Source organism: Phocoena phocoena, chromosome 9 (genome assembly GCF_963924675.1).
Source record: "Phocoena phocoena chromosome 9, mPhoPho1.1, whole genome shotgun sequence".
Lineage (NCBI taxonomy): Eukaryota > Metazoa > Chordata > Mammalia > Artiodactyla > Phocoenidae > Phocoena > Phocoena phocoena.
Genome location: NC_089227.1, coordinates 35,694,213 through 35,710,520, shown reverse-complemented (window position 1 = coordinate 35,710,520; position 16,308 = coordinate 35,694,213). Strand labels below are relative to the sequence as shown.

At 35.5% G+C, this 16,308-nt stretch overlaps 1 protein-coding gene across 4 annotated transcripts in view; it reads right to left on the bottom strand.

Moving 5' to 3' along the window:
* The window catches only part of SNX13 (sorting nexin 13), a 140,204-nt gene that overhangs the window by 70,363 nt on the left and 53,533 nt on the right, over positions 1-16,308 (bottom strand). For 3 of the 4 annotated variants that reach the window (XM_065883656.1, XM_065883660.1, XM_065883658.1), the window contains 3 exons: positions 3,590-3,711; positions 3,397-3,498; positions 1,935-2,023 (listed from right to left, as the gene is read on the bottom strand). In XM_065883656.1, the coding sequence (XP_065739728.1) occupies positions 1,935-2,023; positions 3,397-3,498; positions 3,590-3,711 (313 nt within the window). Of the gene's footprint in view, positions 1-1,934; positions 2,024-3,396; positions 3,499-3,589; positions 3,712-10,434; positions 10,497-16,308 lie in introns of all 4 variants that reach the window. The other variant, XM_065883657.1, reaches the window with a different exon arrangement.

The following is a 16,308-nucleotide window of genomic DNA, read 5'->3' as shown; positions in this document are numbered from 1 at the left end:
AAATATGGTCCCTGTCTTTATAGGACTTAGGATTCTACTAGGGGAAAGAGGCATCAAGCAAGTAAATGCAACAACCAAATTGTCATTTTAAAATATGGTAAATGTTATGAAGGAAAACAGTACTTACCTACACTAATAGGGAATTATGAGGGGGCTTTTAGATTGGAGGCCTTTCTGAGGAAGTGAGATATGTGGGACAAATACAACTTAGCCAAGAGAAGAAGGAGAATCATTCTAAGCAGATGAAAAACAGTACAAGAGTACAAGTCCTATGCTGGGGAGAAATGGCACTTCTGGAGAAGCCAATGTAGCTGGAACATAGTGACGGCATGGCATGAAGGCCAGAGAGGTACACAAAGCCACATCATGCACAGTCTTATTGTAAGCCTTTTAAAAGGACTTGAGATTTAAAACATTTCCTGGATAGTTATGAAGATGGGATGAAGAAAAGACTTATAAAAGGTAGACAGGATTTGGAGGCAAGAATAAGATTTCCATCTTGGGCATTTAAAGTTTACAAGGGCTGTGAATCTATCAAATAGTGATTTTAGTGGGCAGCTGTCAGAGGGGCCTAGAGCTCAGAAGGGAATCTGGCCTATAGACATAAATTTTTATTAGCATTTGGCTGGTGTTTAAAGCCATGGGAATGGATGAGCAAGAAGAGGGCTAAGAACTGAACAACTTGGATATCTAAAAGTTAAGAAGAGGAATTAAAGCATATAGAGGTGACTAAAAAAGAGACCGAAGGAGGAGAAAAAGAGAAGACAGTAATGACGTGGAACCCAAGAAAAGACAGAGTTTCAAGAAGGAAGACATGGCCAGCCATGTGAAATGCTGCTGAGATACTGCCTAGCAGTGGCTATCTGGAGTACCAGGCAAAGACTCTGGTGCCAAATAATCAGCATGAATGAGTATGATGACTGATTAGAAGTATCTTCCTTCAGTGGTAGGTGTGAATCTAGTGATAGACATGCCAGATATTTACTTCCCTTGATAATGACTAGCCCAAATGATTGGTCTTCACTATATATAATCTATCAGACTCTTCCCATCAAAATCAAGCATTTTCTTCTCACTTCACAGTACCATTACCCTACCTGAGAAGTGCACTGAACTCAAGTTAGAGAGCTATTAGGAAATTGATACTGCTTAAATAATAACAAACAAGCATTAAATAACAACAGACACCTTAGGAATTGGTGTATCTGTTCTGCAGAATGGTAGACTAAAGAGATCATAAGCTTTCATTTTTAGAAAAATTAGAAACTTCAATTTTACCCATTCAGCCAGGGTAAGGGCTAATGTTAGCATTAGCTAGCATTTCTCAATCACAACCAGTAGCCAAAGCCAAAATGTTATTCCTTTACCTGTGCACAAAGAATTTTACTCCGAAGGTTTATACCCAGGGAATAAATGAGTCCAAGACTACTGCTCTCATCTGACTTATTTTCCAATGACAAGAAGTAGAATCTTAGCTACCCAGGTTTTTTTGAAAGTTTCTATCCAGAAGTGTTACTTTAGTCAGTCTAATTTAAGTAAATTTATAGGTGAAGCTATATTAAAGAAAATTTAAAACATGTCTTTGTTATAACACAAAATCCAAGTATCTAACTCTAACTCAGGCAGCTTTCAAGGTGTTGTCCAGGAACCTCTGGGGTGTAGGGGGAGACAAGCATACAGTGATATTTTCAAAAAGGAACATGATGGTGTGATGATACCATTAATGGAATGTGGGCTTGTGTATTTGTGTTCTAAAATTTCTTAGTTTTAATTTACAATACAATAAATACTGATAGATAAAGCCCACATAAACAGAAGCTCTTTGGGGCCCTCGATAATTTTTAAGAGCGTAACAGGGTCCTGGGACAAAAATTTTAATAATTACTACTCTAAGTTTCTTTACAGCCATGTATTTTGTATGAGCTTAGGCTTACCCTGACAAAGTATCGCATGATCTTGTTCTGGAAATCTCCAGGAGGTAGCAATAAATATAATAAGACCTCACACAAATCCCTTAGGAATCCTAGAAATAAAAGAAGTAGCTATAACAACATTAGAAAATATGAAGTCTCCACCTACTCTTGATATAAAACACAAATAAAGGTAGAAATAAGCAGTTGCCTGATTATACCAGCTTATTACCTTAGTAATCAGTATTCACTAAAAATTCCTTTATTGTTCTCCAAATAGCAACTATTCATTAATCAAATGAATACATATTTTTTATTCTGCCCAATTCTAACCCACATTTTGAATTGTTGAGAAACTTCAATTACAAAAGTGTTTCCCCCAAAAAGTTTTAGTTGTACCATGTATTCTACACTTCTACCACACATCTTTGCATACTTAAAAGTTATTTGCACATTTAAAAATACACTTGTAACTATTTTTTCAGGAAAGAACTTCCCACTGTCTTGGCAGGTAATAACAAGAAGAGTATGCGCTTCTATTGGGTTGGTCAAAATGTTCGTTTGGGTTTTTCTGTAACATTATGGAAAAACCCGAACGAACATTTTGGCCAACCCAATATTTTACTGATTGAGGAGGGCTTGATTTACATAAAAGGACTGTACATTATTATATCTATTTCTTACATTTAGTTATTTCATATTAGTGCTAATGAAGTAGCAGTTAAGAACTGAATTGCACAATAAATATAAAAAGGAAAGAAGGAAAAAGAGAAAAAGCGGAAAGGAAGGCAAAGAAAAAAGCTGAGCACATTTTTAAAAATCTAAGAAAACAATTTCCACAACGAGAAATGCGTTTCTGAATTGTTCATATACTGACACTTCCCGGGAATATAATTATTGGGTCAGAACGAACTTTTTGGCCAATGCAATAAACAGCTAATCAGAAAAATGTGCCAAGTAGCACAGACTCCTAGTTGTTGTAAAACTAGGAAAAGACAACATCCTCAGCTAAAGCTTATCGGGTCTAACCTCTCAAAAAGAAAAGTACATTCAACTCTATAAATTTCATTTGAAATATTATAATCATTCCCTTAGGAAATATTCAGGGTAACAGGTGTACTCTTGAAATAGAAATAATAAATTCAAGGGGAAGATAAATTACTATAGATCAAAAAAAGTAAATTTATAATTATATAATGTTTCAGTTTGCTGTATTTTAAAAGATGATGAAAGAGGTACTCTTTAATTGCCATCTTTAAATTTTAAAGATGACCCTTAAAAAAGAAAAAAGAATCTGGAAACTATTTTTAAGAATTAAAAAATACAATAAAGTGAATAGTAGCAGTGTCTTTACCATGCTGCCTGTCCTGTAAGAATAATTTCACTCTTAGATTTTACACTTATATTTGTTCACTGATTCTGCTAACTTGTCTCCAACCAATGTGAACAGTTACTGTTCTGAAAAAAGTTAAACTGAAAAGAAAACCTTCTTCATCTTTGGGAGATGTGCACACTAGGTCACGGCAAACGTCCTTCTCCATTTCAACTTCAACTTCAAAGAAGGTATCTACAAGATCTTCTGCTGTACCTGGACAAAGAAGGAACAATTCAAGACATACAAAATAATAAAGAAAAACAGATTTAAAAATCCAAATTTTCAAAGGGGATAAAGATATTACCTTTTACTTGATCATCTTTCTCTGTTATCTTCTGTTGAGCCTTTCTGAATACTCGTAGGTGTGTGCCAAAATCATCTACAATGCGTGTAGTAAAATAAGGTTGCCAGTCTATTTCTTTTGACCTTACAAAAAACACATGACATAAAAGCATTATATAAATGCTTTTTTAAATCAAAAAATAAGTTTATTTAATGACTACTGAAAGACATGATTATCAAAAGAGACTGAATTTATTTATACTGAGATTTTACTCATTTAACCACTATTACACCTTAGCATTCCCTTTCAAGAGACCCAGTTTATCAAATCTACTTAAACGCTCGAACAATATTCTTTGAAGTATTTTATATGCCAAAGCTTAAAAGTACTATCTAAGTGCTTAAAATAAATAAGAGAAAAAACAACAGGTATATTATGCAATTTCTCATCCCAGACATAACAATATATTAGGAATTCAGAATGTTTTTTGCTTGCTTTTAAAAGAGCAGTTGAGATATTTCTTGGTTCCTTCTGAACCCTTTCTGAATTCTCCACATTCTTCCTTTTAGTTATACGGTCCAAGTTTTGAACCAAATATCTTTGGTATGAGCCTGACTGGTTTCTGTTTGCATATACAAACACTTAAAAACTTAACTATTTGAAATAACTATAGTCACATGGAAATGGTTTAAAGAGTAATGTAAAATACCACACTTACCCATGAAAAAGGTGATTACTAAGTTTATTAAATTACCTAGTACTCTTATCTCTAAAGCAACAGACCTCAACAAACATCACTAATTTAGTAAACCAGTGAAACAGATAACAAATACAACAGATAAACCCAGATTATACATCTCCTTGGATTAAGTGATATTTTTAAACAAACATGTTATTCAATGCTGTTTTCCTTAAGTTAGCACTAAAATTAATTCACCCCTTTAGGAACATACCAAATGAATAGAAGATAAAGAGGCTACTCATGAAGATGCTAGACAATGGGGGAGCAAAAAAAAGTTACCATAATTCATTATGCTAATTCACCATACCTGTATAATAAAGAAGCTAGTGAAAAAGTTGACTTGATTACTGTCTTTTGAGAAAAAACTTTTAAATGTGGTAATGGCATTGAGGAATATAACAGCTATTTTCAAACAAAAACATAAATTATTAACACTCATAATTTCTAATGCACAATTATGATTTTGTTATATACATGGAAAGAAAGAGTAAATTATAAGTACATGAATAGAAACAATTTAACAAAAATAAATGTAACCTGAGCTCTGGGATCTGAGGAGGAGTTACCATTACTCAGAATGTAAGAGCTATGTATATAAGCATACACTAAACTCGGTAACAATATTGAGTCTCAACATAAAACCTAAAATAAAAACTTAAACCTAGAGGTCTCTAGAGTCTCTTTTTGCCCTTATTTTAAAAAGAAAAGCACAATCTGTGTAAGCATCTTTCAAAACTCTTTACATGAATATTTGTACAAAATCATCCAAACCTGAAAATTTTATAAGAACCAAATTTAGAAGAAAGCAGAATACATAATCTTTCAAATTACATATGTTCTGTTTCATGGTACAGTGCTATTTATAGAATTTACTGAAATTTTCAAACAAAACAAAATTTATTAATTTTAGAAGGCATTTTAAAACCTATCTCAATTCATTATGGAGGATGTAATGACATTTAAAATGACTGAAAGTTAACAAGTAATGCAAATACATGAAAATTATTTTAAGTATTAAATACAGATTTCTACTTTCAATATACAAATATATTGAGGGTGGGGAAAACAGGGAACACAGTATTTCATATTCTCTATCCAAGGTCATCATTTTCCCTCTGCTTGACTCATTTACCCTGAATACATGCAAATCTATTGTAAATCTCAACTCAAAGGAACTGTTCTAGGTTAGGAAGATAAGAACAACAGTAGTACATGACTTCTCATTTACATAATTAGGAAAATATCTACTAACAATTTCTAGTAGTATTTGTCTTAAAATTTGAAAGGCACACTTCCTTCTATTGATCCACAGGTAGTTTTCTATTAGAGCTCTTAATATTATTTATTCTTAAATCATGCCTACAGTCAAGGCTCTTTTTCACTTTGTTTAAAATATTCCCCCACATGACTCCTAGTGAAAACACCTGGATTATTACACAATGAATCCTATTATCTACACTTTCATTTTATTATTACTTAGAGGCTTTCACTTCTTGAATTTAAAAATGAGAGCATACTTCCTATATGACCAAGAGAATAAGGGATATATTCAACCCTACCCTGAGAATATACAATTTGTATTAGGCCCCTGAAGCTTATATATCTTGACAGAATGCTTGTAAGAATTACGATGGTTAATTAGGAATGCAAATAAGCAATGAAGTCTTAATTAAAGAACAAAAGGAAAAGTCAAACTACTGAGTGTAGCTCTCTGATACATTTGGCATGCCTTATCTTCATCTCTAACACCATCATCTTATTCCTGGCCTTTTAATTGATCTCCCACGTCCACTCTAGTCTACCCTCCATTCTAGTTTCCATACAGCAGCCAGACTGATCTTTTTAAAAATACAAATATGATAATACAAAACAAGAGCCGTAAAAACCCTTTAGTGACTCTCCAATCATACATAGCTGGGACCCTGCTTACTTCCTCATCATTTGTTCCACTGTCCTTCCTTTTCTGTTCTGTGTTTACCTCAATGCCTCTGGACAGACTATTCCCTCTGCCAAGTTTGCTCACCCTGTCCACTTTCCATAAATTTACCTTCGCTCCCCCACATTCCTTTGACAATTCTCACTTATAGAGTTCACCTACAATGTCAATTCCACATGGCACTCTTCGTTGACCCTCACCCTTTGCTTTATTCCTTCAGACTAGGTCTGGATCTCTGGTTACATATTCTCATAGCAGCACATTTTTCACTTTTTATAGCACTTACAACCTGCAGTTAAATAATTCAACTGCTGAGATAAAAATCTCAGGAAGTCAGGGATTTTGTCTGTTTTATTCCACTATGTTTTATTCACTACTGGTGTTCCCCAATGGCTAAATAATATGTTAAACACTGGAGGCACTTGATACATACTGATTTATTGATTTCTCTTTCAGGGTCAGAACACTGTTAATAGGTGCTTGGAGAATGGCCACATGAACCACATACAGCAACTGCTTCTTTACTCCTTAAAGTTCTGAAATAGGACATATACTGAGAAGCTCTTTTTGCATCTCTAAACCCCAAAGCTACTTAATGCTAATGCCAAAAAAAGGCAATGAATGTCCCAAATATGTGGGCTGAGACTGAGATTACATAAATTGCTTCACTGGGGCCATCTATTGTAAGCAGTATACAGCTCATCATCAGTAACACAAAAAACACATCAAAATCAACTAAGACTGAACTGGACTGAATACATGTCCTTGATTCAAGTAAAAGATACACCATTTCATTAGCTGTGAAATTCAGCAAGTCACGTCACCGCCCATGGTTTTTCTCTAGGGACACTTACAGCTTTAAGAACCTATGATTAACTACATACCCATCCCAACACACACACACACACACACGCGCACGGGCGTGCGTGCGCAGGAACACAACACAGAAAAGTGGTAACTGGTAAGTAAATAGAAATATTTGATCACTCTCACCACTCTTATTCAACATAGTTTTGGAAGTTTTAGCCACAGCAATCAGAGAAGAAAAGGAAATAAAAGGAATCCAAATCGGAAAAGAAGAAGTAAAGCTGTCACTGTTTGCAGATGACATGATACTATACATAGAGAATCCTAAAGATGCTACCAGAAAACTACTAGAGCTAATCAATGAATTTGGTAAAGTAGCAGGATACAAAATTAATGCACAGAAATCTCTGGCATTCCTATATACTAATGATGAAAAATCTGAAAGTGAAATCAAGAAAACACTCCCATTTACCATTGCAACAAAAAGAATAAAATATCTAGGAATAAACCTACCTAAGGAGACGAAAGACCTGTATGCAGAAAATTATAAGACACTGATGAAAGAAATTAAAGATGATACAAATAGATGGAGAGATATACCATGTTCTTGGATGGGAAGAATCAACATTGTGAAAATGACTCTACTACCCAAAGCAATCTACAGATTCAAAGCAATCCCTATCAAACTACCACTGGCATTTTTCACAGAACTAGAACAAAAAATTTCGCAATTTGTATGGAAACACAAAAGACCCCGAATAGCCAAAGCAATCTTGAGAACGAAAAAAGGAGCTGGAGGAATCAGGCTCCCTGACTTCAGACTATACTACAAAGCAACAGTAATCAAGACAGTATGGTACTGGCACAAAAACAGAAAGATAGATCAGTGGAACAGGATAGAAAGCCCAGAGATAAACCCACGCACATATGGACACCTTATCTTTGATAAAGGAGGCAGGAATGTACAGTGGAGAAAGGACAGCCTCTTCAATAAATGATGCTGGGAAAACTGGACAGGTACATGTAAAAGTATGAGATTAGATCACTCCCTAACACCATACACAAAAATAAGCTCAAAATGGATTAAAGACCTAAATGTAAGGCCAGAAACTATCAAACTCTTAGAGGAAAACATAGGAAAAACACTCTATGACATAAATCACAGCAAGATCCTTTCTGACCCACCTCCTAGAGTAATGGAAATAAAAACAAAAATAAACAAATGGGACCTAATGAAACTTCAAAGCTTTTGCACAGCAAAGGAAACCGTAATCAAGACCAAAAGACAACCCTCAGAATGGGAGAAAACATTTGCAAATGAAGCAACTGACAAAGGATTAATCTCCAAAATTTACAAGCAGCTCATGCAGCTCAATAACAAAAACAAACAACCCAATCCAAAAATGGGCAGAAGACCTAAACAGACATTTCTTCAAATGTCTATTTGAAGATATACAGATTGCCAACATACACACGAAAGGATGCTCAACATCATTAATCATTAGAGAAATGCAAATCAAAACTACAATGAGATATCATCTCACACCAGTCAGAATGGCCATCGTCAAAAAATCTAGAAACAATAAATGCTGGAGAGGGTGTGGAGAAAAGGGAACACTCTTGCACTGCTGGTGGGAATGTGAATTGGTTCAGCCACTACGGAGAACAGTATGGAGGTTCCTTAAAAAACTACAAATAGAATTACCATATGACCCAGCAATCCCACTACTGGGCATATACCCTGAGAAAACCAAAATTCAAAAAGAGTCATGTACCAAAATGTTCATTGCAGCTCTATTTACAATAGCCCGGAGATGGAAAGAACCTAAGCGCCCATCATCGGACGAATGGATAAAGAAGATGTGGCACATATACACAATGGAATATTACTCAGCCTTAAAAAGAAATGAAATTGAGATATTTGTAATGAGATGGATAGACCTAGAGTCTGTCATACAGAGTGAAGTAAGTCAGAAAGACAAAGACAAATACCGTATGCTAACACATATATATGGAATTTAAGGGGAAAAAATGTCATGAAGAACCTAGGGATAAGACAGGAATAGAGGCGCAGACCTACTGGAGAACGGACTTGAGGATATGGGGAGGGGGAAGGGTGAGTTTTGACAGGGCGAGAGAGAGTCATGGACATATACACACTAACAAACGTAGTAAGGTAGATAGCTAGGGGGAAGCAGCCGCAAGGCACAGGGATATTAGCTCGGGGCTTTGGGACAGCCTGGAGGGGTGGGAGGGGGAGAGTGGGAGGGAGGGAGACGCAAGAGGGAAGACACAAGGGAGCACATGTATATGTATAGCTGATTCACTTTGTTATAAATCAGAAACTAACACACCATTGTAAAGCAATTATACCCCAATAAAGATGTTAAAAAATAAATAAATAAATAAATAAAAAGAAATATTTGATCAAAAGAAGGAATCATGAATGTATTTCATTTTAACTTAAATCATATAAATCTTTCAGTGTAAGACTAAGATAAGACCTTTTGATTAATGTTTTGCTAAGTGTTATTAATGTGGCCTTTGTCTTGAATAAACCATTCTCACATTGAGGAAGTTATGGTTTCCAGTTTCTTTTAAATGGCATTAACAACTAACGACATCTGTGAACAAATCCAAATGCAGAGTAAGAGTCTTTCAAGGCTTTTCACCAACATTTTATAGTTGTCTTTTACACACCTAATCCTACTGTGATCTATTTAGCAACTAGCTGAGTAAATTCTAAAGCAAGTGACCTCTTTTTCATAGGAACTACCCTGTCATACTCATATTCTTTAAACTATGTAGAAGTAAATTAAATTATATGATTATAATAAAAAGTATAAGCAGAGTACACAGGTTCAGAAACAAATACAACTTCCTTTTTTAACACACTCAATTGTCTTCCTCCTCTAAAGCATCCATGCTCAGCTCATACCACAAAACAATTATATCAGACTTTCTGTGCCCAGGAATCGACAACTAACTTCTGATAAGTTTAAAAGTCAAAAGGTAGGGACAGAAGTGGACAGAAGTACTAGAACATAGCCTATTAGCCTAGCTTTAATGCTAAGGGCATGAGTCAGTATGTCTTACAAAGGGAATGGAGAATAACTGGCTAACTAAAGAGAATTTCTATTACAGTAGTACAGAATTGGTACCATTCCAAAAATAGCTTACAATTTTTTTTGATGATACCCACACACAGAAATAAGTAGAAGTTAGTTAAGTGCTATGTCATAAGTCAAAAAGGATTAAGAGGCCACACTACAAACATACTTTGATGAATGACTAGTATTTAAATGGGGTAAAGAAGGATATAGGAACAGACAAAAGAGGGATATGAGCATGGCCTATGCAAGAGTCATCATGTAGACCTGCCGAACTAAAGAAGTGGGTGACCATTTGGCAATAGAGGCAATCTTCACACACTGGGCAGAATACTGCCCTGGAAAGGTCCTTTATGTCAAAACGATAAAAGTAAAAACTGATTTTCCCACAGAAACAATCCTATAATAAATGTTACATTCCTGATGCTGTATTATTTTTTCACAGAAATGACTACTAAGACCTTATTTTAAAACAGAATGACATAGTAGGGACCTCCCTGGCGGTCCCAGTGGTTAAGACTCTGCACTTCCACTGCAGGGGGCATGGGTTCGATCCCTGGTTGGGCAGCTAAAGATCCCACGTGCCGTGTGGTGCGGCCAATAAATTAATTAATTAACTAATTAAATAAAAAAAGAATGACACTGTATCTGCATAGTATGTATGTACGTATATGTATGTGTGTGTATATATATATATATACACACACACACGCATATATAAAGACTTTTTAAATGTGTATTAATCAATAAAGGTGATATAATAACCAACTGCATAAAATTACAATAATATGTATTAATCTCCTATATGAGGTCTTTTACCTTCTAATTACAAAATTCAGACATTTAAAAAAAATCATTAGTATAGTAAAATTCCTATACTAATGATTCCTAGTTTTTCTGGGTAGATTTTGACAAGCATCTTTGAAGACATTTTGAGAAGTTTTATTCCACTAGAGGATTTTTAGATCGCTGACTCAGACATCTTTTGCTGAAAGTGGGTGTCCTATCTGTGAAAGAAAAAATTCCTTCCTTGAGTCACGGAATCAGACAGTAACTTCCCCCTCAGACTTCACTATTATAAAGGATATACTCTTTAAAATACATAAACCTTTACACGTTTCCATCCTTCAAGAGTCCTTGAGGGAGTACGTTGTTAGCGTCAAAAGCTTCGGCCTAAAATTGAATTTGAGTAATATTTTAAAAGCAGAGAATTGTAAACTTGCTCCTAAATCCATTAAAAGATTTCCCCTTCTTCCAGTCTCAATTTGCTCATATTATAAATACTTCACGTTACCATAACCACCTCCCTAGAGCACCTTTGTTTCCCTTTTAAAATCTACTTTAAGGATGTAGTTATAAGGATTGAGTATAAGATAATGAAACTGAACTTACATTAAATTTACTATTACTCTATACCATAATTCTTAAAAATATATGGAGAATTACTCTTTCATGGGAGCTAAATTAGCAACCACACGAGGTAACAACTTTCATTACTTCATGGTTGCTAACCTGTCTGCTCCCTTCCCTTGGCTGCACTGTTGTATGCTGAGTGGGAGAGCCAAATGTGCACATCTCTCTCCTAACTCCACATTCAGTGACTTCATACTGACAGCTTAAAATCAACCATGGTGGGAGTATTTACACTTCACAAAACTTAAAGTAGTCGACTTATAAAACTACAAATTTATTGTTTTCAGTATTCAGTACAGAATAGTACTAGTTTGGATAATCAAATAAAAATTTTTAAAGTTTCACTGATACAAGACTTTTAACTACAGAGAAAAGACTGGTCTAGTAAATATCTTTCACGTTTAAGTCTTGTATCCTTTCTGACCATGCAGAAATACAATAAAAGGTTTAAATAAAGTTTATCATCACCCTACTCTAAGATCTCCTATCCGTAAAACAACAGACTACAGGAGTACTTTAATCCCGAAGTAAATTAAATCTAATTAGCCACACACTATAATAACTCCCCAAATGGTATTCAAAATGTGGGGTGTGATAGAGAATGTGAGTGAATGTTTTGAAGAGGAAATATGAGTGAAAACAAACAAATCAAGATTAGTACCAACCATACCAGGGAATCTCAGTCTTTTAGAACTGAAAGAAATCTGAAATAATTACCACAAACCCCTATAATTACAGAGCCAAAACTTAAATTACTTATTCTAGATTATATAGTTATTGAGATCAAGGCTTTGTTTAAAAAAAAAAAAAAACAGGGCTCCTAACTTTCAATTTGGTGTTTTCTCTGCTATACCTTAACAACACAAAACCTTTTGACTCATAAATGTTATAAACAAATTGGTAGAAATGGAGAAAAATTTAGGCATGCAGTTTTATATAACCATAGTAAAGGAAATGGTATTTAGTGAACTATAACTCCACCTAAGAAATCCATCCAGTTCTACAACCTGTGCCCCAATGCTTCAAAGAGGTCAAGGATGCATAACTTTTAAAGAACTTGGATCTTCAAATATAAAGAAAAACTTAGATAGAGGAACACACATGAAGCACACTCTATTTTAGGGGTTGATTATAAAGAACACAGAGCGGGAAGCCTTAATCAAGCTACAGGAAAAGAAAAAAAATAACCTGGGGCTAAGTGTGAATCTTCTTAAGTATAATGTTAAGTATTAAATATTAAATTCATGCTATTAAGTATTTTAATAAATAAGGTTTTCAGTAAAATTTACCTGATAAATGAAAAATTCCTAGACCCAACAGTGAAATATATTAAATTTTGTGGAGAAAAATTACCAAGGAAGTCATAAATGGAAACTCGATTAACAATAATTTATTGAGTATTCACTACCTTATCATGTACAAAACACTATATTTAAGCATTAGTTTCAAGATAACTTCCCAAGGAAATAAAGATTCATTGGCTACCTATACAAAACATGTCATCTACAGCTGAAAAACGGTTTCTTTTATTTATGTGTTCGCAAGAATATAAAAAACAGAGAAACAGGAAAAGGAATTTAGTTGCAAAGTCATTCTAGATATTTTTATTGCTGAGCAACAAATGTTTCTGTCTTGGGCTATAAGAATAATACATGCCCGTTTTGTAAAATGTAATTTCCTTCTTTAGATTTTCTGTATCAGCTACAAATTAGCCTTAAATCCACAATCCAAAGATCACTGTTAATATTTTAGTGTTTTTCTTTTAGTCTCTTTGCTATGCTCACATACTTACAACTTTTTACACAGCTAAAATCATATAGCGTACACTACTTTGTGTGCTTTTTATTCTAATGTATTTCCTACTTCTTTAATACTACATAATATTTTAATGTATGCAAATCTATGTATTCCAGGGGTCAGCAAACTCTTTCTCTAAAAGAGCCAATTAGCAACTATTTTAGGTTTTGCAGGCCACATCATCTCAGTCAACTCTGTCACTGTAGCACAAAAGCAGCCATCGACAAAATGCAAACAAATGAGCACAACTGTCCAATAAAACTGTACTTACAAAACCAGGCAGCAGTACAGTACACTCAATAATAAAATGACAAATAACCTAATTTTAAAATAGGGAAAAGATCTGACAGACATTCTCTATATACAAATGACTAATTTGCACATGAAAAGATGTTCGACATCGTTAGCTATCAAGGAAACGCAAATCAAAACCATCATGAAATACCGCTTCACACCCACTAGGATGGATATAATCAAAAAGACAGACAATAACAAGTACAGGAAAGGATGTGGAGAAACTGGAACCCTCATACATTGTTGGTGGTAATGTGTAGCCACTTTTTAAAAGTTTGCAGTTCCTCTAAAGGTTAAACTAAGTTACCATACGACCAGAAACTCTACTCCTAGGTGCACATCTAAAAGAAATGAGAACATTAAGTCCACACAAAAACATGTACATGAGTGCTCATAGTAGCATTCTTTATAAAATCCAAAAGATAGACGCAACCCTACTGTCTGCCAACTGATGAATGGATAAACAAACTGTGGTGTATCCATACAATGGAAAATTATTCAGCAATAAGAAGCAATAAGTAATAATATATGCTACAACAAGGATGAACCTTGAAAACATTACGCTAAGTGAAAGAAGCCAGTCACTAAAGACCACATATTGTATTATTTCATTCATGTAAAATGTCCAAATGCATAGAGAGAAAAAGTATATAATTGACTGCCCAGAGCTAGAAGCTTTGTGGGGGATACGGGGAGAGACTGATAGCGGATATCAGGTCCCTTGCGGGGTCATTAAAATGTTCTTAGGGCTTCCTTGGTGGTGCAGTGGTTGAGGATCCACCTGCCAATGCAGGGGACACGGGCTCGATCCCTGGCCCAGGAAGATCCCACATGGCACGGAGCAACTAAGTCCATGAGCTGCAACTACTGAGCCTGTGCTCTAGAGCCCACAAGCCACAACTACTGTGCCCACGTGCTGCAACTACTGAAGCCCGCCACACCTAGAGCCCATGCTCTGCAGCAGGAGAAGCCAATGCTGAGAAGCCTGCACACTGCAAGGAAGAGTAGCCCCGGCTCACCCCAACTAGATAAAGCCTGTGCGCAGCAACAAAGACCCAACACAGTCAAAAATAAATTAATTAAATTTATTTTTTAAAAAAAGTTCTTAAATTGACTGTGATGAAGGCTGCACAACTCTGTGAATATACTGAAAGCCAATGACTTTAAGTGGGTGAACTGTACAATATATGAATTATAAAAATATACAGTTAAGCACCCCTGGTCTGTTCTATAGATATAAAAACTTTAACTTTTTCTCCCCTTTTAAATATTTAGATGGTTCCTAATTCTTTCTGCATCTTTCTGATTAACATCTCTTTTGAGCTAAGTTTTCAAATGGCAAAGAATATAAAATGACAATAGTATAAAACTTCACTGTTGCAAATGTCCATTACTGTCCATTATTGTACTTGCCTTTTGGACAAGTCTAGGAACATATGATTTACATTTCTATGGCAAAAGGGAGTGAGAAAAATGGAAAGCAAACTAAAATCAAGCAGGACCCTTGGGACCTTCCCTAGACAGATCCCACCACCACCACCATGTCTTCCACCTGCCTCTTGTCTGGAGAAAAACTTCAGGCAAAGAATAAATTTAATCAAAGAAATGAGAAAATACAGAAACAAAGGAAAATAGTCAAACAGGACAAAATAATAATAGTTCAGTCCTTAAAGTCAAGGACCTTTAGTTCCTCCTCAAGGGCTACAGATAATATTGAGCCATATCCTCTGAGCTGTTTTACAGATATTAAAACCCCCACCAGGTGGAAAAAGTTAACTACTTGATGACCAGACTGTAGCCCTGACATAAGCTGCTCCATCTTACACAATTCTAAGAACTGACCTCAAGGAAATGGGAACAAACTGACCCTGGAACTGAAGATTCACTGTACTTAAAGCAATCAAGATGATGCTAATCAGACCACCTCATGACCAATTTCAAGATGACTGTCAGAGCTTACTATGCTGCTCTGCACAAAGCCCCCTCCCTCTGCCTATACACCCCTGAAACTCCCTTTTAAAAGCTCTTGCCCCCTGATCAGCAATGGGGAGTTGGCTTCTGGACATGAGTCCACCTTCTCCCCGGGTTGCCAGCTTCCTGAATAAAACAACCTTTCCTTTCCAACCAAAATTTGTCTCTCAAGCAGCGAGCAGTGGGACCTGAGTTCAGTAGCAAAACCCCCTGTCATTCCAGGAACAGTGATACCATCAGCATCAGAACCACTGAATCTCAGAACCTACATTTCTTATGTCCTTACACCATGGGAAAACCCTTCAGGAAGGAACACAGTAGCATTAGAATATATCTCCTTTCCACTAACCCTAGGGTTCAGGGAAACAGATGTGTAGAGTTAGTAACCACATTTCACTTTTGAGAACAACAAGGTTCCTTGTTCACTTGTACCTCCACATACACTAACCTTATCCCCCTTCTGAGAACTGTGCTCAGATTATTCCTTTTGCCTAACATGTCCTTTATCCCTCCCTCTCCATCTCAATACACCCATTCTTGAAGTCCAGTTTTGGCCTCAATCCACATGAGGTCTTCATCAGTGACTCTGGTCCATTCTATCTCTAAATGAAATCCTCTAAATGCCACACAAATCACCACTTTATTTCTCTCCATTTCATGTGCTTTAATT